Source organism: Oenanthe melanoleuca, chromosome 12, assembly GCF_029582105.1.
Source record: "Oenanthe melanoleuca isolate GR-GAL-2019-014 chromosome 12, OMel1.0, whole genome shotgun sequence".
In the NCBI taxonomy this organism is placed as follows: Eukaryota; Metazoa; Chordata; class Aves; order Passeriformes; family Muscicapidae; genus Oenanthe; species Oenanthe melanoleuca.
Genome location: NC_079346.1, coordinates 86,419 through 111,693, shown reverse-complemented (window position 1 = coordinate 111,693; position 25,275 = coordinate 86,419). Strand labels below are relative to the sequence as shown.

The following is a 25,275-nucleotide window of genomic DNA, read 5'->3' as shown; positions in this document are numbered from 1 at the left end:
CCTGCCTTTTAAGAGTCCAATACTGTAACTCCTACATCTAGAGTCAAGTCTGCTCACTGGGAATGTACAAACAATGTACAAACAGGGCTGTGCTGGCAGCTCTAGAACTGCTTATCCCTGCAGTGTCTTACACTTTTCTTCATGGATGGATTTTTCCAAATGTTTTTCTAACTACACGCATTGGATTGATTCAGTGACAATCTGCAAGAGTACATGAATTAGCTATTCTCTCTCTTAAGGCAGCTTCCTGAAACGAATTTGAACACTTTCAGTTATTAAACAGCAAAACACGTACACGGCAACTCCTTTGTTCTGAAGCCCCGTGCCGTCAGCGAGGGCTATGAGCCTGCACAGGGCAGGGCAGCGCTGCAGGTGCGTGGCGGGGACGGCTCACAGCGCCAAGGACCTTCTGCCTAGGACAAAGCAGCCGTGCGAGCGCTCCCACAGCGCCCCTCGGACACCCCCGCTAGTGCCGCCGCCCCTCCAGCGCAGCCGGCCCGGCCCCGGGCTGCGCTGATCCCGCAGCCGGCACCGCGCGGCACCGCCGGCCCGGGGCGGACCCGCCCGCCCCTCGGCCGAGCCTTTGTGTCCGCGCCGGCCAACAAAGGCGGAGGGGCTCGCACCCACCTTGGAGAGCTGCCTGCGCAGGCTGAAGCGCTGCACCATGTCCGGGCCGGGCCGGGCCGGGCAGCGCGGGGCCGGGGCGGCGGCCGGCGGCTCTCAGCAGGGGCCGCGCATCCTCGGGCGCCGGCACCGCGTCCTGGCCCAGCGCTGCCCCGAGGAGCCCGACGCCGGGCCGGGCCGGGCCGTACAGGACTGGGCAGGGCCGGGCAAAGGAGGGCGCGGCGCTCCCGCCCGCCGCTGCGGGGGTGGGAACAGGCACACCCGGCACCGCCCCGGCACTGCCCCGCTCCTGCACCGGCACCGCCCGGCACTGGCACCGCCGCGAGCCGCCCCGGCAGGCACTGGCACCGCCCTGGCCCAGCACCGGCACAAGCACCGCCCGGCACCGGCACCGCCCCGGCAGACACTGCCCCGCCCCGGCACCAGCACAGGCACCGCCCGGCACAGGCACCGCCCCGGCCCTGCCGGACTCTGGCGAGCGCTGCGCCCACCCCGGCGCCCCCCTGAAGGGCGCCCCCGGCCCGGCGCTCCCGCGCAGTTCCCGCTGCCTTCGCACACTGTGGCACGGGAGTGTCAACTCTACCCCCGGAATCAGCACAGAAGACCCCGGTTCAATCACTAGAAAATAATTCAAAGTAAGTATTTCTCTCTCCCCGCCATAAATAAGCAATAAAGATGTATGGTAAAACAGGTACAGCTGCAGTTCTTCAAATGCCGCGACAAGAGTGGCTTTGGGCTCCTGAGAGCGTTCTTCCTGCGCTCACAGCACTGGGGACTGCAGGGCTCCGAGCTCCCTTTGCCGTGCCCGGCTGCAGGAGCCCAGCACACACACAGCGCCAGCCTCGCTGGGCAGGGCCGGCTCTCAGCACGGGGGCTCGGGCCGCTGCCAGCATGCTCATGCACGGAAGAGGTACCCTGTCTCAGCATTTTAGTTTTGGACTTCTGAGGATTTTATTTCCAACTCATTTTGTAATTGCCTCCTGAATGCAATATGAAGGGCTTCCTTTTTGCACTACACTGAAATGGCCATGGCACTGATCACTCCAGTGCATGGCCTTATCCACACAGGAAAATAGTTTCTCAATAACTACCAGCAAAACTACTGGATAAGGAACAGCTCCTATGCCAGAGCCTGTCCCTGATGAGTCTTGACTCAGTATCAGTGTGGATTATCCAGGGCTGCCCAGGCCTTAGGTTCACTGGGTAGCAAGTACTAGCACAGTGGCTAAAAGGGACCCCATTGCATGCTCCAGCTGTGACAAAGCTGGGGCCCCAGACAGCATGGTGTGTTTATGGTGTGCACCTGGCTGTTGGGACTCAGCATTGACTCCACACAAAATGCCTTCCAATAGCAGGTACTAGGTAAGTACAGTTCACTGCCATGCATGATTGCATACTCTTGTAGATAAAGGAAGGTACCTTAGGCCAGAATATTAGACCTGTTAAAGAAAATGTCTCTAGCCTATTTTTAAAGTCATCAGGTGATCTGGACAGTAGAGACAGAAGAAAGATTTGCAGTTGGGCCATGGCAGGTTATGAGAAGAGTCAGTGTGGTTCTTTAAATAGATCTTGAAGGGAAAGTTACAAGAAGATTAAGCAGAAGTGTTTATTTTATAATTGTCATCCAAAAGTAACATCAATAGATGCATTTTTCAGCACCAAAATCCCAGCTGTGAAATGAGAGCAGGATTCAGTAGCAGTCTGCCCAGTCAGGGGTAACTCAGTATTGAATGCAGACATGTTCTGTACAGGGGAAGTATTCCTTGCCAGAACTTGGACTGCTTTTCAAAATGCACTCATTTTTTTGAAATATATAGAAAGTACATTACCCAGTTACCAGGCTCAGTTTTGTGATGACCACAGAGAGCTGACAGCACAGAAAACTAAAGGGACAGGGATACTAGAAACACCTCCCTGTACTGGCAGAGGAGACACCAGATGCTCAGGGGATTCTGCATCTAGCAGCTGCATCCTCCTCCTCCTCCCTGAACTGGGTCAGTACTTCTTGTTCTGCAGTTGGGCTATATTCAGAAGCCTCATGCACACTGTTCAATTCCTGCTGCAGAAAATCCTTACTACCACCTGTAACAGCCTGTGTACCAGGAAAGCTCACGTGCCTACCGCTGCAGAGACCAGCAGGGCAAGTGTGTGTGAGATGAGAATGGGAGCGCGAGTGTGTGAGACTGCACAGGAGTGTGAGACAGCGAGCACACACGCAGTCAGTCAGTGGTGCAGCATGGGAGTCCAGCACAGCACTGGAGGGAAGTGCTGGAGCCTGGGCAGCCACAACCGCCATTGGCCCTGTCACTTTATCTGCTGCAGCCCAAGCTCCCTGCGGCCGTGCTGCCTGACAGCAGATACCAATGGCTCTGGGTAATCAGCCCCTCCCCTGCGTGTTGAGTCCTGAGGACTGCCTGGTACCTCGCTGCCCTGCACCTGGCACACAGAGTGCCTCATTCCCTCTCACACACTCCGCTCTCCCTTCCCACTAGGCTCCTGTGGCCCAGTCTGGGTCAGAGAGATATAGATAAGGAATGGAGCCAGCTTGGCTGGGATATAATCCACATCACACTGAGATGGGACTGCCAGATTAGCAAAATTGATGATAGCAACACTCTCCTTTGTCTCTGGAGCCAAGGCCTCACATTCTGCATTTCCAAACTGATGCTTATGATCTTCACAGTTAATTAATGGCTTCTGCTCTTTGCCTTAGTCCCCCAGTCCTGGGCTACTGTTACTTTTTTTCCCCTAATATTACCACCCTACAGCAATTCATTCCCATGTAATAGCTTAATTGGTGAATTCTTCTGTTTTTATTCAGGAATATGATGGAGAAAATCAAGATTTCAATAAAAGGCACCTTATTTTATTTTCAAATGTAAAATGAATTTGACATAATGAACTAGTGCCTCTGCCTGATATCCCTTTATAAGAACATAAAACACAAATAGAATTAATGTTTGCTACAACATATCTTATAACTAGTTTTCCTTATAAAAATGCTCAGTAGAATTATTTGTTTTAATATCCCTCTCATGGAGATCTACAGCTTTTTACTTGTATATCAAATACAAAGTTTTGGAAAAAATATATTTTAGCACCATATAAAGCTAGAAGAAATGTGTATGCATGAATGTTACATCAATGCTTGACACACGTAAATGAACAGAACACATCTGCCTGATAACCTCTTACAGAGGGATCTCTTGAAATAACCAAAAGGAGTGACTTTTTTTTACTGCAGAAGGCTTGGAAGATTAAAATTTCATGTCTTGAAACCTACACTTTCTCAGGATCAACGCTTTCAGCTTATTTTATATATATTTCAAAATAAAACACTGATGCCTCAGTGCTTTGGATGCATTACAGTGAGCCCCAGGTCTCTGCACACAGCAGGGTATGGGCTGCTGCAGGACACAGCACTGGAGTCTCTTTGAGTTCCCTCCCCCCGTTATCAAACCCACCCCGTTATCAAACTCCGCCGTTCCCACGGTGCACCCCAGGCGCCCCCTGCGGGGCAGAGCGCGGCTCTGCGGCCCGAGCGCCCGGGAGCCGAGGGCAGGGGCAGAGCGCAGCGGCACCCGGCCACAGCAGAGCGCAGCGGCACCCGGCCACAGCAGAGCGCAGCGGCACCCGGCCACAGCAGAGCGCAGCGGCACCCGGCCACAGCAGAGCGCAGCGGCACCCGTTCCTGTCACTGACTGGGGGACATTTCACACACCATCTCATTCCACCCTGCTGCTGTGGGCATGGACACCTTCCACTTGACCAGGTTACTTCCAAGCCTCATCTAAGCTGACCATGAACTCGTACAGGTTTGGGGTATATCAAAGCCCTTCACATTTAAGGATCATCAGAAACTCACATACTTAAAAGATGCCATGTCCTCCTAAGGAAGTTCTCATCAAGTTCACAAATGAAGTTGGTTGAGAGGGAAAGAGAAGCCTATGTCCCCTACTGCAGCACCTTAGCTGCAGTACGACTACACAGCTTCGCCTCTTGGAGTTCCCCACACTGCTAACCTAGCCCTCCACGTCTGCTTTAGTTTAGGCAGTCTTACTTTGGGTAAGACTCACCTGTCCTGCCCACATTCAGTGCTGGCAGAAAGTGGAACATGGAAAGCACTGCTCAGAGTAAAAATTATTTCAGTTTTTTTCAGAGACCATATTTCTGTTCCTGGCCAGCGCCAGTTTGCTGTTCCAGTACAGCAGATTTCCACCTCTCATCAGAAAAGTCACAGCATTCTCATAGTTATAAAATATTTGAACATGCCCCAGTAAAATATCCTCCCTTCTGGCACATCATTCGGAGCTGGGAGATTAGATTAGTTCTTTTATTCAGGACTTCCATCTGCAAACTGCACAAGGCAGATAAACACACCCAGCAGTGCCACAGCCCTGCCTGATCCCAGCACCCTGGCAGAGTGTCATGGTACCACTCAATGTCTCTCCTCTCTGCCACCCACTTTCTGTGTGGGCTACTGCAAAGCAAAAGCCCAGGTTTTACTATTTTAATATTAATTTCCAACTAAATTACACTTAGAAATTCTATATAACTGTTTCAGAAAGCACTCATGACAACTTTACAAAAAAGATGACAAATAACATATATCAGTCAAATCTACAATTAGAAATTACTTAAAATGTTTTTGAGTTGCCATGGAATTTGATATTAGCACATAGAGTGGTACAGTGAATAACAGGCAAACAAAGCAGTATCTTTAACTTCGGTGACATCTCTGCATTTAAAGAAAATGAGGACAAAGATGGTTCAGCTCTGGTCCCAATGGCTCAAAATCAAAATTTTATTGAAATTGACCCCAGTCCTAAGAGAGATTTGGTGATGATCTCAGATGGTATTCTACTGTGCAAGATGAGGACAAGCCAAAAACATCAGTGACACATCTGCAGTGGCCCTGCTACCTGCTGCAGCACACACCCATCTCCAGAGCTTGCTGGATCATAGCTAAACCAGGCCAGCAGAAGGTGTAGCACTGAGTTTCAACAGCACTGCCTTCAGAAGGTTACAGCCTTAAAATTGAGCAACCAAGTAACCTCCCAGTGAAGGACTCCCGTTGTTGATAACTTCAGGTGATAACACCTCCACCCTGCCCAGAACAACTGTAGGACCTGAGGAAGACTGGAAGCATGAGCGTAAACTGACGGAAGGGATTATAAAATAAGAAGTGTGTGTATAACATTTTAACATCAATAATATTTTTCCTTCTGTAAAAAATTACATCTGGACTGATAATGATGAGATCCTTCAGATTTCAGTTATATTCAAATTAAATTCTTGGCTCTCCTCAGAGAGCACAGGCACATGGGAGCCAGAGCTGCCCAGGCCACAGGGACACAACCCCATCCCCACATGCTGGGAGCCCAGATCCACAGCTCCAGGGGTGTATAGCACCACTTCTAAGAAAGAGAGAAAGTCCTACTGCCCTGAAACGCTTTTTGTGCACTGTCCATCGAGGTTCTTGCACACCTGGCTATTAGGCCAGTGCCTTCTTCACCTGCCCAAACAAGTACAAGTTCTCCCTTCACAGGAACTGTGCAAGTTGGTACTGGTTGAACATGATTCAGCTGCAGATGCTGAAAGCAAAATCATTTTTAGCATTTCCAGTCCCTTACAGCCAAAAATACAAAATGTTTTACTTCAATCAGTTACCAAAAAAATTACCAAATGCTCACCACCAATGTAAGCTGAACAGGAGAGCCAACACTGGAGTATAGTGCTAGGATTGCTGGGGAAATGGGTTAAAGCCGAGGTCATATTTTAGAGATCCAGGACACACTGTTCATAGCCACAGTAGACTTTACACATGGTTTTAATGTTATAAAAAACTTTGTTTTTTGCCTTTTCACAGGTGCTTGTCCCAGATGCATTGCAGAGTGTTTAGGACAGAAGATTTAGCAAAAAGTGGATGAGGACATGTGAAGTTCTGTCAGGATACAGCAGGACTGAGGTGAATGGAACCTTCAAAAGCTGCTCTATGAGAACCCCACCAGTAGGGCAATAAATCCTTTCTCTCATTATTCCTGTAGTCCTAAGACAAGCAAATGGCAACCTGAAACTCTCTGGGCCTACAGAGGCAAAAAAACTGCAAATCCACCAAAGGACTTCATACTAAATTAATCCAAGTTGGTCTGTCTTCTCAGTGATGCCAGAAGGTGTCAGCCAAAGGCTTCTACCAAACATTCCAAACCAATTCCCTGTCCAGAACCCAGACTGAATAATCTGACCTCACTACAGCCATGCTCCATCGCCAACACTGCTGTCATGCCCAGGTGACAGCAAACCACACAGGGACCTCAAGGTAAAAATCCCAATGAATGAGGTGCCACAAGGCCAGGTGCCAGGTCCTGCATGTGGGTCACAGGCATGAATAAAAGTGCATGCGGACACAACTGCTCATCAAACTACCAGCAATTTCATATCTCTCAAGCATCAATATTGTTCTGGTCTTGACACATACTTAATTATCCAACAAAAAACTCTGTAAGTATGTGAGACCCAAATGAGATCCGTGCAGGCTCAATCATTTTCAAACAACCACAATCCTGACTTTCTCAGCTCAATGGGTTGCCTCTAGTGCAAAAATATTTACACTACTTGAAATAAAAGCCCAAGTGAAGTATCTCAGAAAGGTTTTAATTATTATACTTTCAATGCTATCACAATCTCATTTCTCAGCTTCTATACAAAGCCTAACAACATGCAAATATATGTAAATTAGGTATTCAGAAAAATTTGATCTGTTGTTTTGGGATAACATTTTGCCCTTCTATTTCAACAACAAATTCAGAAAACAGAGAACAATATTGTGAACTAAAAACATTTTGTGTGCAGAGGATTATTATGAATTTTTTCTCCCGTATGTAACTAAGTACTCAATATCCCTCATTCTCATTCTGAGAGTGAAGGACCTCAGCACCAAAGAACCAGACTCATCCAAAACTCATTATTCTGCAGAACCATACAAACATAAGTTAACACAATGTCAACCTATTTACAAGCAAAATTACAAGAGCACCAGAATTTTCCACCTTCACCTGAACAGGAGTATCACACAGGAGTATTGCTAAACCCTTGATAGGTGCAGGCTTAATCCTGCTCTTCACAGAAACCTGTGCTTAAAGCAGAGACTGTATTATGCTTCTGTTGTATGCTAAGAGAGCCTCTAAATGCTCTGAACAGCCTGAGCAGGCAGCTCTACTGCCTCTGCAAGCCCCAGTGCCAATGCAGCAACACTCCAGCCTGGCCCAGCACACAGGGTCCAGCCTTGGCCCAGGGGCTTTGCAGAACAGACAAGAAATAAAGATTCCGGTCTCCAAAACTTTGCAGTATCCACACATAAAACATGGCAAAAAAAAAACAACAAACCGACACAGGAAAAAAAAAAAAAAAAAAAAAATCAACATCTAACCAGCCCAATCCCCCACTTCAGTTAACAATACAACATTTTGAGGAGATCACCCTCCTAAGCTTTCTGGCACTGTGTTCAATGGGGGAGGTTGTGTGTGTGTAATGGGGTTACAGACATGCAAAGGAAAGTGTAGGTGTACCTAATCAGGAGACAGCTGGACACTGACCCTGCCACGTGAAATAAGCGGGCTGGGGAAAGAGGAAGCTCCTGAAAAAAGAAGAGTGAGGCCTAAGAAGACATCTGACATGCCAGAAACTCCGGAGCAGGAGTGAAAGACACACACTGGCTACAGCTATTTTTAAAAATGCAACATAAATGACAAAACAGTGCCCAGTACATGAAGAGGACTTAAGTCTGGTTCATATAGTTGGAACAAAGACACCAGGAAAAAAAGGGGTGAAAAATGGTGATGGGGTAGGAGCTTTCAGAAGTTTAAACAGTCCAAGACAGAATAGAGGCAAGACAAACGAAGATCAGTAACACATCTGTTCAGCAACTTTTCCTTGCACACAGCATTCTGCATGTGACACAGGCAGAAGGGGACTCTGAGAAGCAGCCCCTAGAGCTCCCCTGCTCTGAGCCCTGCCCTTTCACCACTGCCCCATGGAGGGGGGGATGTGGGGGGTGGTGCTGAGTTTCTTAGTATACAAAGGAATTTAATTACAAAATTTCCTTTTGCGCTTTTGCAATTTACCTCGAGGACATGGTTAGGCTGATAAGACATTTTTCCCTTTTCCAAACTGCTCAGACACAGCATCTACTGTCAAAAAGTAGACATAAAAGGATCAAGCAGGACCAACCCAACAAGCAAATAAATCACAAGCTTTAGCCAAACTCAACACAGCTCATGCAGGCAGTGTCAAGCATAAACTCCAATCACTGTTCAGCTCGCTGCAGGATGAAGCTCAGGACTTGACTCCACAAAATATGGAAGATATGGAAATAGTCTGGATGTGTTTAACAGGTCTTAAGCTTCAATAGTAAGCTAGACTGAAGCACGTGGGCTCCTGCTCATCCATGCCTGACAAAACAGTTCTGCAACAAGTAATGCTCCTGCCATTCCAGTAAGCAGCACTGACAATTTCACAGCAGCCCACAAAAGCATACAGAATACTGCTCTGATAAAATAAGCCTCTGATAAAATATAACTGAAGGCTAATTTCTCAGCAATCCAAGTCTGCTGACTTCCTACATCTACTCATAGCAAAACCTTCAGCAGTCAAACCTAACAAAGCAGTAAGATTGCACGGCACACAAGGGTGTGCACCATCACCTCCCACTTCAACATCCTAGTGAGCAGGTATAGAGCATGGGAAGCAAACAAAATGTTCATTACTCTTCCTAAGTGTCATAAATCTGAATACTGGGAGAAAAATAAAGAAAGAAAGGAAAGCATAGCAGGAGTTTCTGCCACAAAAGCAGTGCCAGTACAGTGATACAGGTGGCATCAAGGCCCTGTGCAGCTCAGCACCTGTTACCTGCCAGGGCAGAGGAGCCCCAGAGCTGCAGGCACACATCCAACACCAAAGGAACAAGCTGTGACACAGCTGGGGGAGGCACCAGCAAAGCAAACAATGATGGAAGGCAGGAATCAAAAAACAGAGTTCTATTGCTTGAATACAAATCCTATGTTATGTAGTTCTTGTCATTATTAAGTCACAACTTTTCCATTCCATGCATTGTTTCTCTGTTCCTTGTAGCTTGTATAGCCCATATGTTCACAACAGATGGATCAATGCTGTAACTCAGTGACATTTTTCTAATTATAGATGGATTTATGAAATTCTTAAATAATTTCGATGAAAATACTCCCTGCTGAGGGAAGGTGAGTCAATGTACCTTCACTGTCAGCAGCAAGCACCAAAACCAAGGAAGTGAAACTGGTGTGGTTTTATTAAAAGGAAAAGGTAAAAAATTTATTTAAAACACCACAAAAAGCTGAAGGAAACAAATAGGCAAAGTCTGGAGAAAGTGAGTACAAAACAACAACAAAAAAAATAAAGTCAGACAATCCACACAAGCTTGGTAGAACCTAGGGGTCCAGAGAACTCTCAATCCTGACAACTGAGAGTCATCTGCCAGACACTTCAAACAAATGATCTCTATTTCTTAAGCTTCATTATGTAATCTATCCTCAGAGAAGTTAAATAAAATAGGAGAATTTAGAACTAAAGTAAGACTGTGTGGAACAACTTCAGACACCTCATAACTTAAAGACAGTATTTAAAGTCTGAATTTACATCAAACTTCAAGTTTGCTCTAATGATTTCAGATTTTTCCTGTCTCTTTACTGATTCTCATTTGAAGTGTGTTGTAAGTAATTTTCTAATAAAAACTGTTGAATGGAGAGTTAGTTTTTGCAACTTAACAACTCATTAATAACTTATAGTCATAAATTCCAGCAGTGTGGCAGCCTGAATGCTAAGCTGGCTCCTCCAATGAAAACAACACTGACATCTGTTATAAGGGTGATTTACCAAATGACTGCATTGTGCTTTATTGATTTCACCAAATCACAAACTAAGAAGCTCTGCAATAATTATATTAGTGATTTAAAATTTATGCAGAACTGATTTACGAATGTATTACATCTCCATACTGAAAATTCAGTAAAAGCTGCTGTATATTACTTAAAAATGTAGAATCATTTGCATTAAACCTGCAAGTTGTCTCCCATTAATTTGTAACTTTGAGTGGCATCAATACACTTCAACCCTAGTATGTACACACATGCCACAGCCCAGACGGGATGTCTCAGACTAAAACACCAGCAAGATTCCATGTTAGTATTGCAAACACACACGGCACTTTTCACGGAATACCAGACAACATTCTGGCATTCTCTGTGAAAAAACCCCAACATTTGTATTTTCCAATTTTTACTTTGTGTTTCCTGTGCAAATTAAGTCATGGTAGCTCATGTGGTTTTTACAGCTCCCAACATTACACAGATTGCATAGCAATACTGCAGAAGACTTAACCTTTCTGGCTCTTGGAGGCATGAGGGGATAGAGATCCCCATTTCTGGAAGGCGGCACTAAACTACTGAATAACTCTTCCAACTCTTATGCCACAAACTTAATCAGCCCAGGAGAGTGCATGCTTCTCACAACTACTTTATTACTCTGTTGTTGTAACAGCTAGCAAGAAGCAAAAGCTTCAACTACAGTTCCAGGTAGACTCCTCCAATGTTTCTTGCAACAGGAAACAACTTGTTAAAGTATACCCAGTCTTCATAGATCTCTTTGTTATTAAGGGCTGTTTTTCAGGGGACTCTCTGAACCAGTGTCCTGAACAAGCTAAAACTAGCTAATCAGAAAGCTTGTCTTTCCAAAAGCAAACAAAAAACCTCATCAAACTCCAAGAATGTGTCAACTAAATTGATCTGGGAAAGGGAAGAAACGGTAAGACAAACACTGCTTCTTGATATCATCAATAAACTGATGTGCACAACTTTGCAAAAACGAGTCACAGAACGGAGTCATTTCAGAGGACGCTTTTCCCACCCAGGCAGGACAAACTGAAGGAGACAGACGTGATCCCTCTTCAGCACAGCAGCCAGGCTGATCTAAACCACGTCCAGGCAAACCAGCCCATGTTCCCGGAGCCTCTCACAGGCCTAAAAGACCAACAGCACCATCCACCCCCTCAAACTGGCATTCTTTGCTTTTATAAAATACACAAGAAAATGAGAGAGGAATTACAAAAGCAGTCTAGGTAAATGGAAGGTTTTGTTGCAGGAACTAGCTAACAGTTGCTAAGGAGGACTACTCTGGCTGCTGCTCGGCCCATCACTCCTTGTTTGACTGTGGTGTGCCATCCAAACAACCTAATGTGTTTCTAAAGTAGCTCTCATTTCACTGATCAAATACATATAAAATCAGCCACCTGCCATGTGAGAAAATGACTAATGCTTGCATCTTTTAAGCTCTTTGCTTCACCACTGAAGAAGCTTTTGAACACAGCACCATTTGAATTTGCTGAAAGAAACCTGCTTTTCAAAACAAAATTTCAAAGGGCTTAAGAAAACATACAAGGAGATGATAAAGATCAAAGGTAAATCTGAGTAACTTACTGCTGCTGCTGTGGCCTCCTCTCCACCTACATAGATAGAAGAAGCAATCTCCATCACAGACAAGTTTGTGGGAGCATCTGTAGTGGATGATGATCTGGGCCGACCCGACTGAATATCCTGAGCAGACCTTCTGTTGATCTGCGGGCTTCCTTTTGGGGCATCTCCCTTGCCCCACCTGCTGTGCAGGCTGGTCCCTCTCTTCATTTTGGGTGGCACTCTGATCTGCTGAAGCACCCGGTTCAGAGCTGTGGGGTGGGTGGAGACACCATCAATTTCAGCACAGACGCTTTGGCTTTCCAAATCCAGGTCAGGCTCCAGCTCAGCCTGAGCTTGCTGGATATCATGTGGAGAAACAGACGACCTCCTGCGCTGATGCTGGAACAGGTGCTTCAAGCCTTGACCAATGACATTAATGTTCTCCAAAGCGTTATGCGTTATTTTGGATAATTTTTGCTCTGATTCATGTTGTTTTTTGGTCTCTTGATCTTGGGACTTGCCTCCAGGATCAGGGTCATCAGACAACTGTTCAGTGCCAGACGGCTCCATTGATGACACCCAACAAGTTTATTTGACTATTCATACATAAATACGTCCCCTTTCTTTAAAAGGCTTGTGTTTATTTTGAAAATGCCAAGATTGCCAGCCAATTAGGTGTGTAATTGCTTCAAGAGTGACTACACATGCAGCTGTGCCACGGTGATCTCATGCTTATCTAATGTTAAACAAAAGAGTAGTCATTATTATACATCCATGCAGCAAGTGTGGGTTAAAAATCCAATGCGCAAAACATGCCATTAACAAAATAAAATGGATCAGTCCTTGGAGCACCCCTCCACGTGGCATTAGTTGCATCTAGGCTGTATGCAGAAGCTGAAGCTCGTGTGAGACAAGTCACTCATTGCCTGGGGGGAGAAGCCCAGCACAGAAGGTGCAGGAAAGCAAGAAAGGTAAAAAAGCTGTTCAAAAGGGGGAGAAGCAAGGAAAAAACAGTGGGGTTTTGTTTATTAAGAACAAGCCCACAATAACATCTAACAGAACATGAGGTTAAACTTCTGAAGAGCATGTTAGTCACTTTGGCAGAATTAATTTTGCTCTTTAAAAAAAACTTCATACTAAGACCCTAACTTAACAGTATTTAACACATGCAAAAAACCAGAACATTTCCAAATGAGTTATTAATTTCCAAATGGTGAGAAATGGTTTATTACAGCCAGCATCCACTGATGGCACTGGAAACTAGATCTGAAAATCTGTCTTCAAGCAAGAACAGGCAAGTGAAATGCTTTCAATTGGCATACTCTTGTCCACAGCTCTCAGAGGAAACAAGAATGCCTTTTGAAATGTAGATTTAGCAACCAATCTGCACGGGATCAGCACCAGGTATGTGCAGTTCAGTCTCTGGCACAGGAACTGCGGTTTTTGGAGAGCTCAACCCTCAAAGGTAATTTCCTGAGCTCAGGCAGGACTGGATTATACAACAGTGCAGCTCAGCACTCCTATAGCAACAACTACAGGAGAAGGTCAGCAAAGATATGGGGAAGGAAGGGAGGAAGGAAGAACACAGTAACTGAAAGAGTTTTACATCAGCACCATGAGATCACATGCTCAAAAGCTGACCATTGTTTTCTGCAGGAGAAAACTTGGATTAGGCTTCTATAAACATAGAAACCAGCGCACAGAGGTCTACCTCAATCTTGGCAGAAAGCAGCTTGTGCTTTAGAAAAGAATTATTTGAACCTCAACATATTTGGGATTTGAGAGTGTTCATCTCTATGCTAAAATGGCTGCAGAAACATAATGCATGAGTTTACAATTTGAGTGCTCTCAATTTTGTGCATCTGAAGCCTAACACAATGGGTTAAACAGATATTCCAAAACGCTTTCCAAATTGTCATCCAAAAATATCAGAAGAGCTACATCTTTCTTTCTTTCTTTTTTTCAAGTGTCACTGCTATTTGTTGGAGGCAAGAAGAAACTCAGAACTTACAGAAAGCAGAACACTGGAATCATGCAGGATTTTATCTCAGTACTTTGAAAATGCTCGAAGCATTAAGTCTAAACATACTGGCCAGTTTAATCAGTAACACATTAAATGTAAAGGAATAAAATATATTTACCCACATTCATGCAGCAATTCTGTGGCAGAAGAAAAAAAGATGTGCCAATAACATACTTATATACTTAACATTTTCTTAAATGAATTTAAGTGCCTTTATGTCTAGCAGTATGCTTTGACTTTTGAACTTGCTCTTCCTTAATCTTTTAAGGAAAAAGTTAGACTACAGGTCTCCACTCAATTTATATTTTGAGATAAAAAAAATCACAAAACTAGATGCTCATTTTTAACCAACAGACCAAATGGTTCAGTGAACAAAACTCACCATCTAAAAAAGAAAGAGTCCCAAAACGATTTGTTGTGTAAAATACAAAACTGACAGCTGACCCATAACTGCCTTTTTCATTATAGCTAATACACTTGGCATTTATTTTTCAGTCAGGACTCACTGAAGAACCGCAGTTCTTATCCAAGATGACCAGTATACACTCCAGCCAGGATCTCTTTGATCTCCTGCACGCTCTCTATCCACTTTATCACTGGTAATGCTGTTTGTCTTAATACCACTTGAGTCTAACTGGAGTTTCATACATAATCTGCTAGAAAAAATTACTCTACTTAAAATTAACCCTATGGCAATCTACAAACCAACCTGAAAGAAAACAGCCCACAGTGAGCTCACAAACAAGGCACAGCCACCCTGTGTATTCTGGGACAGATTTCTGAAAGTATATGGCCTCTGAGAGGTTCCTAATGGGAGTTTTGCAGTCATCTCCTATTTCCATAGGATGAGTCTGTTGTGAGCCTGGAACGAGCTTTGCAAATTACACATCTGGCATGAAGATCCTTACAACTACTAATTTGTTCTAGTATCTACTTTTGGGGAAAAAAATACTCATAAGAGTGAAGAATTGTGAATCTTCAGAATTAATTAACACACTTATTTGCATTAGGATTCAACTTCTGTGCTCACTTTTGCTTTCTCTACTTACAACCACCTTTATATTCTGTTAGTGGGAGGAAGCAATATAGCATAAAGTCCAAAACCATACATTTCCTATTTGTACAAAAGTATACTAGATCAGAAACAAAATTCACAATTCCATATACAGCCAACTGAACAGATGCTATAAAATTCTTACATCCCAGAACATTCTAATACAGTCCTTCATTTGCGCAATTATTTCCCAGGAACCCTGAGAAATCAAACAGTTCAAAAGGAAAAACTGGCAAAATCAACACTAGATAACAATGAAAGGATAAACTTGTACTTGCCTCCATCATTTGCCCTTTAGCATGGCTGACCCACAGCAGTCCCTCCACTGAACAGAACTGCAAAAGAAATTGAGTATGAGATACAATTCTGGAAATGGGAGGAAAGATATATAAAAGCAACAAAGTAAGAGCATGATTTCAACTTTTAATATTTTTAATGGTATTTTTTTTTTTTCCACTGAAAAGCAAGTTCCCCTGGAAGCTGTCCTACTTTACACTCTTTTAAGTAACAGAAGAGATACAAATATGACTGAAGTTAAAACTGAATCTTACAGAGTTAATCAAGAAGTTCTTGTGAAGGAGCATTTTCTCTTGGGGTTTATTGCCACCATCACATGCTGAAAGCAGAGGAAGACACCAGGGCTCCAGCCTGCAAGGTCAGTCTGAACCATATGGATTTTATTTTCTTCTCCTATTCAGTCATTCAACACCCTCAGCATAGGCCAAACAGCTGGCTCTTGTTTCCCTGGTACTCACCTGACAGGAGTAAAAGCTGTGAGCACTCGGACACAGCTGCACCTGGCACAGCTCACGGCAGCAAGCAGCTGCTGTCCCCTGGCAGCTCCTGCCCGGATATTTTTGCCAACAGCCCAGCACCAGGTGCTTGCTAGGAGATGACAAGAGCACAGCTGAGAGCAGACACGGTGACAGCACTTCTCCAGCCAGCCAAAAGAGCCAGATCACCCAGACTTTCCAAAGAAAATTAACTCAACCAGTTCTTGAAAACAGGGAGGACACTATGCTTCAGAGGAACACTACAAGGGCTCTGCATAACTGTGGTATTTTGACTGTTTTATTCCAAATTGGATTCCCACCTCCAAGACAGCAGGAGGGGCAGAAAGGTGAGTTGCACTCCTGCTATTGAATTTTCCTATTAACATTCATATTACCTGGATCTGATTCTTTAGTCTCTGCAAAAATGCAACAACACTAGGCCGTGGCAAGAATTTTGGCAGATCTTTTCAGGAGAGGAAGGGGTGGAAGGGAGAGATCAAAGCTGCTCTTATCTCCTCATTACCTTTCTGCCAAGAAGCACTGCCACTTTCTGTGTGTCAAAGCTGACTCAAATGTCAGGAACAAGAGAACCACAAAGTGGAAATACAGGTATTTTCATTCCACTTCCAAGGGAAGACAAAAGGTTATACTACAGCTATTTCTGGTATAAAGAGAGACTTCTAAGCATGCTAGTAACACAAAGAAAAGAAGAGATGTCCTCTCATTTTAACTTCTAGCAGAATTATCTCTGATAATGCCAGCAGAGAAGCTAGTTCTAAAAGATAGGTTTATTCCAGGCTTGCAGTTGTAAGGAGGTTAAAACAAGTTAAATTAGCAGACTTGTAAAGAAAGATATCATCTACCACCAATCCACACCCCGCACTATGTGTGATTTTAACATGTGCTTTTAGCCCTGAATTTTGGAAAGTATCATATTTACAATGACTGGTGAAAGAAGAAAGTAGAACTAACCTCAATGACTCAAAACCAGCTCTTTCTACCAGTATTGTGTAAAACGTGACATCAATCTGGCAAGACAGAAATTCCAACCAGAAGTCAACAGCCATCGCTAACACTCTGACCCTGTATGGGGCTCAGCCACTGACAGCTTCACCCTGCTTTTCAGAAGAAAACTCTCCCTCCTCCTGATCCTTCTTCCAGACTGCTAGTCTAGGGAGCTTAAAAAAAATTGTATTAGTTTAACAGTAGTGGCCTTAATCTGGGACTAGTTTGCCTACATGGCCTTTTCTAATCAAGCATTAGCACATTCCTCCCTGCAGGACTAGAAATAAGATGTTCAGGCTGCTCCTCAAACACTGCCTGAAGTCCTTCAGTAAGCACCTGCAGAAGGCTGGGACGACTTATCAGTTAGAGACTACCCCCATCCACACCTCCTTAACTGCTCTCAGGGTTAAAAACCTGCTGTCAGTGTCAACAGAAACAGAGACATGCACAAGGTGTTTTTGACTTGACTCATTACAGCTGCTTCTCCCAGCCCCAGGCAGGCTCAAGCAGAGCTGGAGACAGGTAACAAGGTAAGTGCATTCCTATGTACCCAATGGTGCAGGAACAGCATCAACCTGGCCCTATATGTCACAGACACCACATAAGCAGAGCCATGGGCACCTGCCCTGCAGCACAGACATGCTGCCAGGCCTCTTTTCAGGGGCCAAGAAGCCAGCCCAGCACAGCCACTAATCCCTATCCCCTCAGAGTAACACCATTTAGAACAGGACCCATGTTAGCCATCCATCAAGTGCTACCACATGGACTTGTGAATTCCTTGCTTTGCACACTTATTGGACTTCTGCAATAAAAATACTGATGCACACGTGAACAGTCTTTTTCTTCTATTAGATCTTATTATGCATTTCAGAGACACACACAAACTGCAAAAACACAGCAAAGCAGCCACTCACAAATATGCTGCTCTTCAATATCCACCTCCGCATCCAGCTGCACAGAGACAGCAAAGTGGTAAAAAGAAGTTCGGCTTGACTACTTTGTTGCCAATGGGAATCAAGTAGTCATGCATTTAAAACCTCAGCCAAAATCAGTTTCCTCCCACATTCATGGCAGAGTCCACATAAAAAAAAAATCCACAAATCTTTACCCACAGCAGCACAAAAAGGGAGCAGACTTACTTGAAATAAGGCTGAATTTCAGCTACCACTAAGAAGGTGCAGGCTTATAATCAGAGCCAAAGCCAAGACATTAATGGCTCCTTAGAGAGCTGTTGGGGAACTTGGGTTTCCACCAGAACACCCTTCTGCTAACTGCAGAGCAGCTTTTCAGGTCAAGGCCCCCAGTACAGCTACACGGGTGGCTACAGAACACCAGCTGCATGGGGTGGGTCCTCCCCAGGTGCAGAGCTTCCTGTTTGCCTTTGCTGAACCTGGTGAGGTTCCTGCCTGCCTATTCCTCAGGCCTGTCCAGTTGCCTCTCAATGGCAACACAATCATCAGGTCTATCAACTTCCCATCTTGCATCAGCTAAAACATTCGTCATCTGGTCCTATTAATATGCTATTAATAAAGACATTATACAATACTGGACCCAGTAATTCTCACACACACTAGAATTATACCTGAAGCATTTAAAAGACCTGGGTAAACAAGAACCACAACTTTCAGCACAACAAACCAGGTGAGAACCAACTCCTGCAGCAAAAGCATGACGAGCGCAGGAACTGCTCTGCAGAGCAGCAAGCAGCCACTGACACAGCCTCTCCCTCTGCTCCTCTTACCACAGGATGCTCTGCAGCACAAGCAGTCAAACTTCTCACATGTACCCAATGTGAACTAACCAAGTTCTTCTGTTATGCAAAGGCTCACAATACAGAGTATCTTCCGCCACCAAACATTTAATATAAATCAGCAGCAACTGGAGCTAGAGGCTTCCCCAGCTGAAAGCCAGCACAGGGAAGGACCACAGCCCCACACACTTTGGATGGACTGGTTTTCACCTTACTAGTGAGTCAGCCATCACTGGCCTGAATGGGCTAAGTCCAGTCTTAACAGATTCTGACCCAAAGTAGCTCCGTGTTCATAACTCCCATTTCAACTGCTATTCAGCCTCAGGATCATAGCAAGGACACTCACTGCTTCTCACACACAAGTGACAGCACCCCTTGTGACCGTGACCCACTAAAGCATGAGATGCTTGTTCAGCAGGCAGTGATTTACAAACGTGGAGTGCTATGGGTACAGCACTTCCAGTGATCCCAGAAAAGGCCACAGTCCTTTTGCTCAAAACTAGTGTAACTGGGAATCAGGAAAAACACATTTATTTGCCCTCAGGATAATCACCATGGCAACTGCCTTCCAGGAAAATAATAGCCAACAGCTTCAGTATAAAGGCCACAATGGGATTTGTTAATGACGCCATCAGCTCACACAAATCCAAAATATACTGAATTTTGCCAAATTTATGCCTGAAGAAACCATAAGTAGGTATCTGCAGAATTCCTGTCATAACCCACCCCATCAGCTGAATCAACAGCAGTACCACTCGACACCCTGTGGAACAGTTTTAATGTAATGTTCTCTAATGTACACAATTTCACCTTTCAGACCACTTCTTTACATCAAAAGAAAACTTTATCTTATACTCAATCTCCTTGTCGCTCCACGCTTTAATATTCACTTTTAGTTATGTGAGTTTGAATAATTAAACTGCAACACTTACATTTTTCATTAAACTGAATGTTTCACAAAGGTAGGTCAACATCATCTTACAGTTAAGGTAATAAAAACTAATACTCTGTTTAGGGATATACACTCAGGGAGACATGCAATGTATGTATTCTTACAGGTATTCAAAGATATTGCAGGAAATGTTCTATTTTCAGAGAATGGCAGCTTTTTTGGGAAATGTGCACCATTAATAGATAGGATTACAGAGATCATAACTTATTTATATACAACAAGAAATATGCACCAAGTTGGGGTACAGAATGCACATCCCTGGTACACTTTGTAAAGCACCACTAAGGTTGCAACAGGCAGCTCAGCAAACTAGTCCTGGTATGTTCCAGGAAACTGTTTCCACGAAAGCAGCTTACAGGAAACAATGCTCCCCCTTTCTGCCCAATCCTACTTTTGCACACTGCCACAGCCAAATAACACTGCCCAGGCAGACTGAGAAACACACTTGAAGTGTGATGCACCAACTTCTGCCTGCTCAGAGAATCTCACCAAGATGCCAATCCCTGGATCCAGCTCTTCTTGCAGGTGAATGTTGGAAGAATTCCTTCAGCGCAGGTAAGAGATCCCCTTCCCAACCACAGCACTTCGCTGCCCATCACAGCTCACAGCCCATTCTACCTTCCTGTTACAGGAACACCACCAGGCTGCTTTAAGCCAGACAGTGAGCTAGGTTGGATCTGTGTCCCTCCAGCCTCACCTTAGCCTGAACCACTGGAGCTTATCAACAAAAGCACGTGTGTTTCTGCTAAATACATCCTGTACAGCAATGTGGCATGATGAATGATTCAGTCAGGTAGCTACCTTCAGCACAATTAGCTTTCCTTTTTTTAACAAAAACCACTAATCAAAGTCTCTTCTGAAAGGCAGAGAGGTGTGTATTCAGCTGCCTTTCACTGTAGTGCACCATTAACTGACAAGATCATCAAGGCCCCTGAAAGCACGCTGGCATCTACACCAAGGAAGGGATAATGGTGCCCAAGTAGTTTACAGAAGGAACAGATGTTATCAGTGCACACTGGCCTCCTCTAAACCCATATAGAGGCAGTTAGCCAGCTTCCTCATTCCAGGTTTAGAGTATCTACAAACAGCTAAAAGCGTCCAGGAAAATACAACTGTGCATGCTGGTGACTTTCTGTGCTGGGGGAACAGCCAAGGTTGTCCTTCTCTTGGCACCTGGGTGGGATAAACCTGCACAGCAACAAGGCATATCCCACCCAGCTCTGCTACTCTCATACATCACAGGCATATTGTCTAATAAGACTGCTCCTTTCTGGGAGCAGACACCACTGTGCCAGCTCCTGTGCAGAGGAAGGCAAGCAAAATATCCTTCTTTCCTAACCTTCATTCCAGATGCCTCCCAATTCAAGGCAAGTAGTCTGTAGCTTCATGTGAGTGCTTTATCTAAGCAAATAGAGCAACCACCATGGCCTCCCAGGTGCATTTCCAAGACTACTACATGTCTGTCACATACTTCAAGGAAGAAAATTTCAGCAGACTGTGGTGGCATTTAGGAACTAAATGGGTGAGCAGTCAATACAGCTTTTCTCAAGACAATCATTTGAGTACTCCCACAGCAAGCTCAACCAAGGTCGCCCTTCACATAATGCCAGCTGGGGATTCTGGTGCTCCTACAGCCTCACTGTGTACATGTATAATCCACTGTTAAAAGCATGCAAAATGGTGCACATCAGCCTAAATTGAGAATATGTACACCTAGAGCTCTCTTTGCCCTAATCAGATAGCCTTTCCTTTCAATAGTCACAACAGGCATACATACCTCAAAAGTGCTCAGGGTAGCTCATCTCTTTGCATAGATATGCTCACAGTTGTAATCCAAAAGTCATCAAAGAAGTCTAACTTTAAAAAAAATGTAGACTTATAAATTCCACAGGAAACAGGAAAGTCAGAGGAGGGAAGAAGATATGATTTATCATCTTCTACATTTGCAGACATTTGCAGTTAGTACTGTAGGTCATTTTCAGAGTAAATCTTGACAACAAAGCTTCCTTGTAGAGGAGAAAGACCTGCCAAAATTAACGAGCATAATAAGAAACACCATTAATACCTGATAAACAATAAAACAGCACACATATTCAGAGTCCCCTTCAGAGAAAAGAATTCTCATTTTAAATACTAGGTTTCTGCTAGCTTTGACGTATTTAAAATCAGAAGCAGCCTCTGAAGTTACCTCATATTCTGACTACTTTAAACTAATAAATTACCTCAAGGAGGGAAATCCTCTAAGCATTCAAATAATGCTTGATCATATCAGAACAGACAACACTACACCACATCACAGACTGCCCTGATTCAGACAAACCTTCCCAGCTCACCAAACACATTGATGTTCACTGGGTATTTTCCCGCAAGAGTGCTTGTGTGACCAGTGTCAGACTAAAGAATTAAGCCACTGTCCAAAATGAGAACCAACATAGAGCATGATGGAAGCCCCAACACAGCATGCACATAAAGTACATACTCAGGGGGTACCTGCATGGCATAAATGCTCAGCAGTGTTGACACTTCTGAACTTCTCAGGTTTGGATTTAAGTTAGTAGAACAGAAACTTTTTTGTGGCAGAGAGCTTCTGTTCTGTGTTTGCATTTCACATAGTGTGTCAGATCTAGCTTCCAAACCAAAGTTCTCAATCTTATTTTGATAGAAGTGTTTTGTATTTTTGATACATGAGTAGAATTCTTCTCTATAAACAGAAAGGTCAGCTAGATCTGCATTACCATAAAATGCTTCTGAAAGAACAAGGACATTATATTTTGCAAAAAGATATTTAACTCCACACAATTGCCTGTTTCCTTCTTTCCTTTTTCCTTAATACACTTGGCTGGAAGAAAAATTTTGAGAATTTGGAGATTAATTCAAGCACAAAGAATCAGCTCATTGTGCAGTGACAATTTCAGGGCCTCAACTGCTTAGGGAAGTTACGTATTTTAAGCGTTTAATCATAGCAGAATACTGAGTTTCTAGAAGTGCAGACACACGTCTAGCCTGCCACCTTCACGTTCCATTTCATCTTCACGTCTCCCAGAGACACTGGTTTATCCTCTAGGATAAATTAGATTTGCTGACCTTGGAAGGGACCTCTGGATATCACCTGGGCCATACAGGACTCATTGCCTACAAACCATTTAAACGAGTCTTGCTACTGAGACACCACCCTGTTCCTGGCCCCAGAGAGGCAACACAAGTCTCCACGAGCTCAGCCCTCAAGGAGAGCACACGACCTCTGTGCTGAGCAGCATTCAGGCCTTAGGGGGCAGGCACAGCAAAAACCACTCCCTGTATTTTGGGGGGCAGGAGACTCCAGGTCTATCAAGAGGCAGCTAAGTGGCAGCTCATCTGAGAAACACCTGGTACTAGGTAAATCCAGGTGCCAACGTCCTCTCTCCAGCTCTCACTGGCAGACAGCTACAGAACCACCTGAAGAGAACACACCACACCAGTAAATGTGCTGGGCAAGCCAACAGAGAGGGAAGACTTCTCCCCCAGAGCTCTAAGCAAAAATTCCTAGAAACCAAGTCCAAGATATTATCACACCAAGTCTTTTTGAATGGTTCAAAAACAATTCTCAGAAAGACCAGAGGAAACACTAACACAAGGTTTGCCTGACTCCAGAGCAGCCACAGTAGCCAGCTCAATCAGGCATAAGCCATTCACCCAAGCAGTGGAGGAACTGACTTGCTAGATACAACCCATCTCCTGCAGAATGCACCTCTCTAAAACACACAGAAACAAAATCTGTAGACTTCCAGTCTATTTTTATCTGAATTAGACTTAGGTTTTAATTACAGGAACTTCAGCTATGATAAATTAGATGTGAGACAGCCCAAACCATGAGATAGAACTGCTTAGAAAACCAAACTCAGCAACTTTTATCTGGTAAATGGAGTGGGGGGGACCCCCCACCAAAAAAAAAAAAAAATACAAAACTCCCAAACTCTAAGGAACTTGAAGTTCCAATTTCTTCCTAAAGCAAATTCCACACAAAGTAGATCTTTCTCTGTTTTCCATTTGCTTCCATATATTGGATGCCTTCCAGACCAGTTGGGTAGCTTTATCAGGCAGCAGAAATGGACACAGTGGATACAGAGCTCCAACAAACTTGTTCATTTGCTGCCAGAACCCTGTGTGGCTGGAGAGTTGCTGAGTGGCACAAGTCCTGCGAGCTGGGGAGCCCCACTGTCCCCAGACAAGAGAAGGAAGAGTCCCTCCTGGCACCAAGACAGAAAGGGCCCTTCCAGTGAGTACACCTACTCACTGGGCCTTCCTTGCCTCTAGACACTTGTAGATGGACAAAGAATTTATCCTAAGAGAAGGACCACGATCAAACATGGACTCATCTGCCACCTGTTAATCTTCAGTAAGACAGAGCCAGTGGTGAGCATCAGGGATAGCAGCACTCGCAACCCAGGCTGAGGAGAAGCCAGCGGCACTGGCTGAGGTCAAGGCACCGCTACCTCAGTGACCACACCAGAAGCCTGGACTGTTACTAAGAGCTTCCAACCTGCAGAAACACCTGATTTTAAGGTTTTTGGATGATGGACACTGTTTACTGATGCAGTGGGAGTTACATCACCCTCTTCTTTCTCCTCTTCCTCTAGCCTTCCACTCAGATCTTTGTACCTTCAGTTCAGACCTATACACCTCCTACTCACCAAGGAGCCTCATTAAGTTTCCTTACTGATAAGAGTTTTTTAGTGAAAGTGATGCCTCCACCCACCATGGGAGTTTTACATGCCACCGCATTCGTCACTAATGCACACCAGGTACTTCTGCGTCGCCAGCGACAGCAGCTGCACACAAGTCACAAACACAGTGTCAGCTCCAAGTCTCGTGAATTTTGGCACTCGTAAAGCTTCAAAGCTACTGCTTTACACCTTATGTTTTTTACTTTAAAGGCGTGTCACTGACAATCTTGCTATTAAGCCGGCGAATTCTGAGTTCACCATGAAATAATTCGTGTCTAAACGATCTCATCAAAGACAGCCAAGGCGAGCAAGAATCGGTGAAGCGAAAGCGAACACGCCTCAGCCCCCCCCAAACCAGCGCGAGGGCCGCGGCGGCGCCTGGCGAAGCCCCAGCACGGGCTACAGGCGCGCGGGGCCACCCCCGTGAGGGGCCGCGGGCCCGGGGCGATGGCGGAGCCGCGGCGGGGCCGGCTCGGCAGGCGCCGCTCGCCACCGCCGGGCCGGACATCGCCCGCGCACCCCGGGCCCTGCGCCCCGGACGACGGCCCGGAGCGGGGGGAACGGGCCGGCGGGGCCGCGGCTCGTCCAGAGGGACCGAAACCGGCCGCAGGAGCGCGGGCGGCGAGAGAGCGCGGCCGAGCGGCGGCTCTGGGGGCGGCTGAGGCGCTCGTGACGGGCGCACCGGGGCCGGTCCGGCGGGGTCCCCTCGCCCCGTCCCGCGGTTCCTGGTGCTCCCCCGCCCCGTTACGGATCCCGTTCCCTCTCCGTTCCCGATCTCGCGGTCCGTCGATCACTCACCGGCCGAGCGGCGGCCGCTCCATCCCCGCGCGCTGCCACCGCCCGGCCCGGCCGCGTGACGTCGCGTGAGGGGCGGGGCCGGGCGCGCGCCGTGGCGTCACCTGCGGGGGCGG

General features: G+C 45.4%; 1 protein-coding gene across 6 annotated transcripts in view; it reads right to left on the bottom strand.

Annotated features, from left to right (window-relative positions):
• Nucleotides 1-25,229, bottom strand: part of TMCC1 (transmembrane and coiled-coil domain family 1) — a 58,779-nt gene extending 33,550 nt beyond the window's left edge. Inside the window, exons 1-4 of one of the 6 annotated variants that reach the window (XM_056501418.1) lie at nucleotides 25,163-25,228; nucleotides 21,439-21,685; nucleotides 15,460-15,516; nucleotides 12,129-12,373 (exon numbers count right to left, since the gene is read on the bottom strand). In XM_056501418.1, coding sequence (XP_056357393.1) covers nucleotides 12,129-12,332 — 204 coding nt within the window. In that variant the 5' untranslated portion in view covers nucleotides 12,333-12,373; nucleotides 15,460-15,516; nucleotides 21,439-21,685; nucleotides 25,163-25,228. Of the gene's footprint in view, nucleotides 1-627; nucleotides 776-12,128; nucleotides 12,838-15,459; nucleotides 15,517-21,438; nucleotides 21,686-25,162 lie in introns of those variants that run through there. The other 5 variants (XM_056501423.1, XM_056501419.1, XM_056501425.1 and 2 more) reach the window with 5 other exon arrangements.
• Between the last annotated feature and the right edge of the window lie 46 nt (nucleotides 25,230-25,275).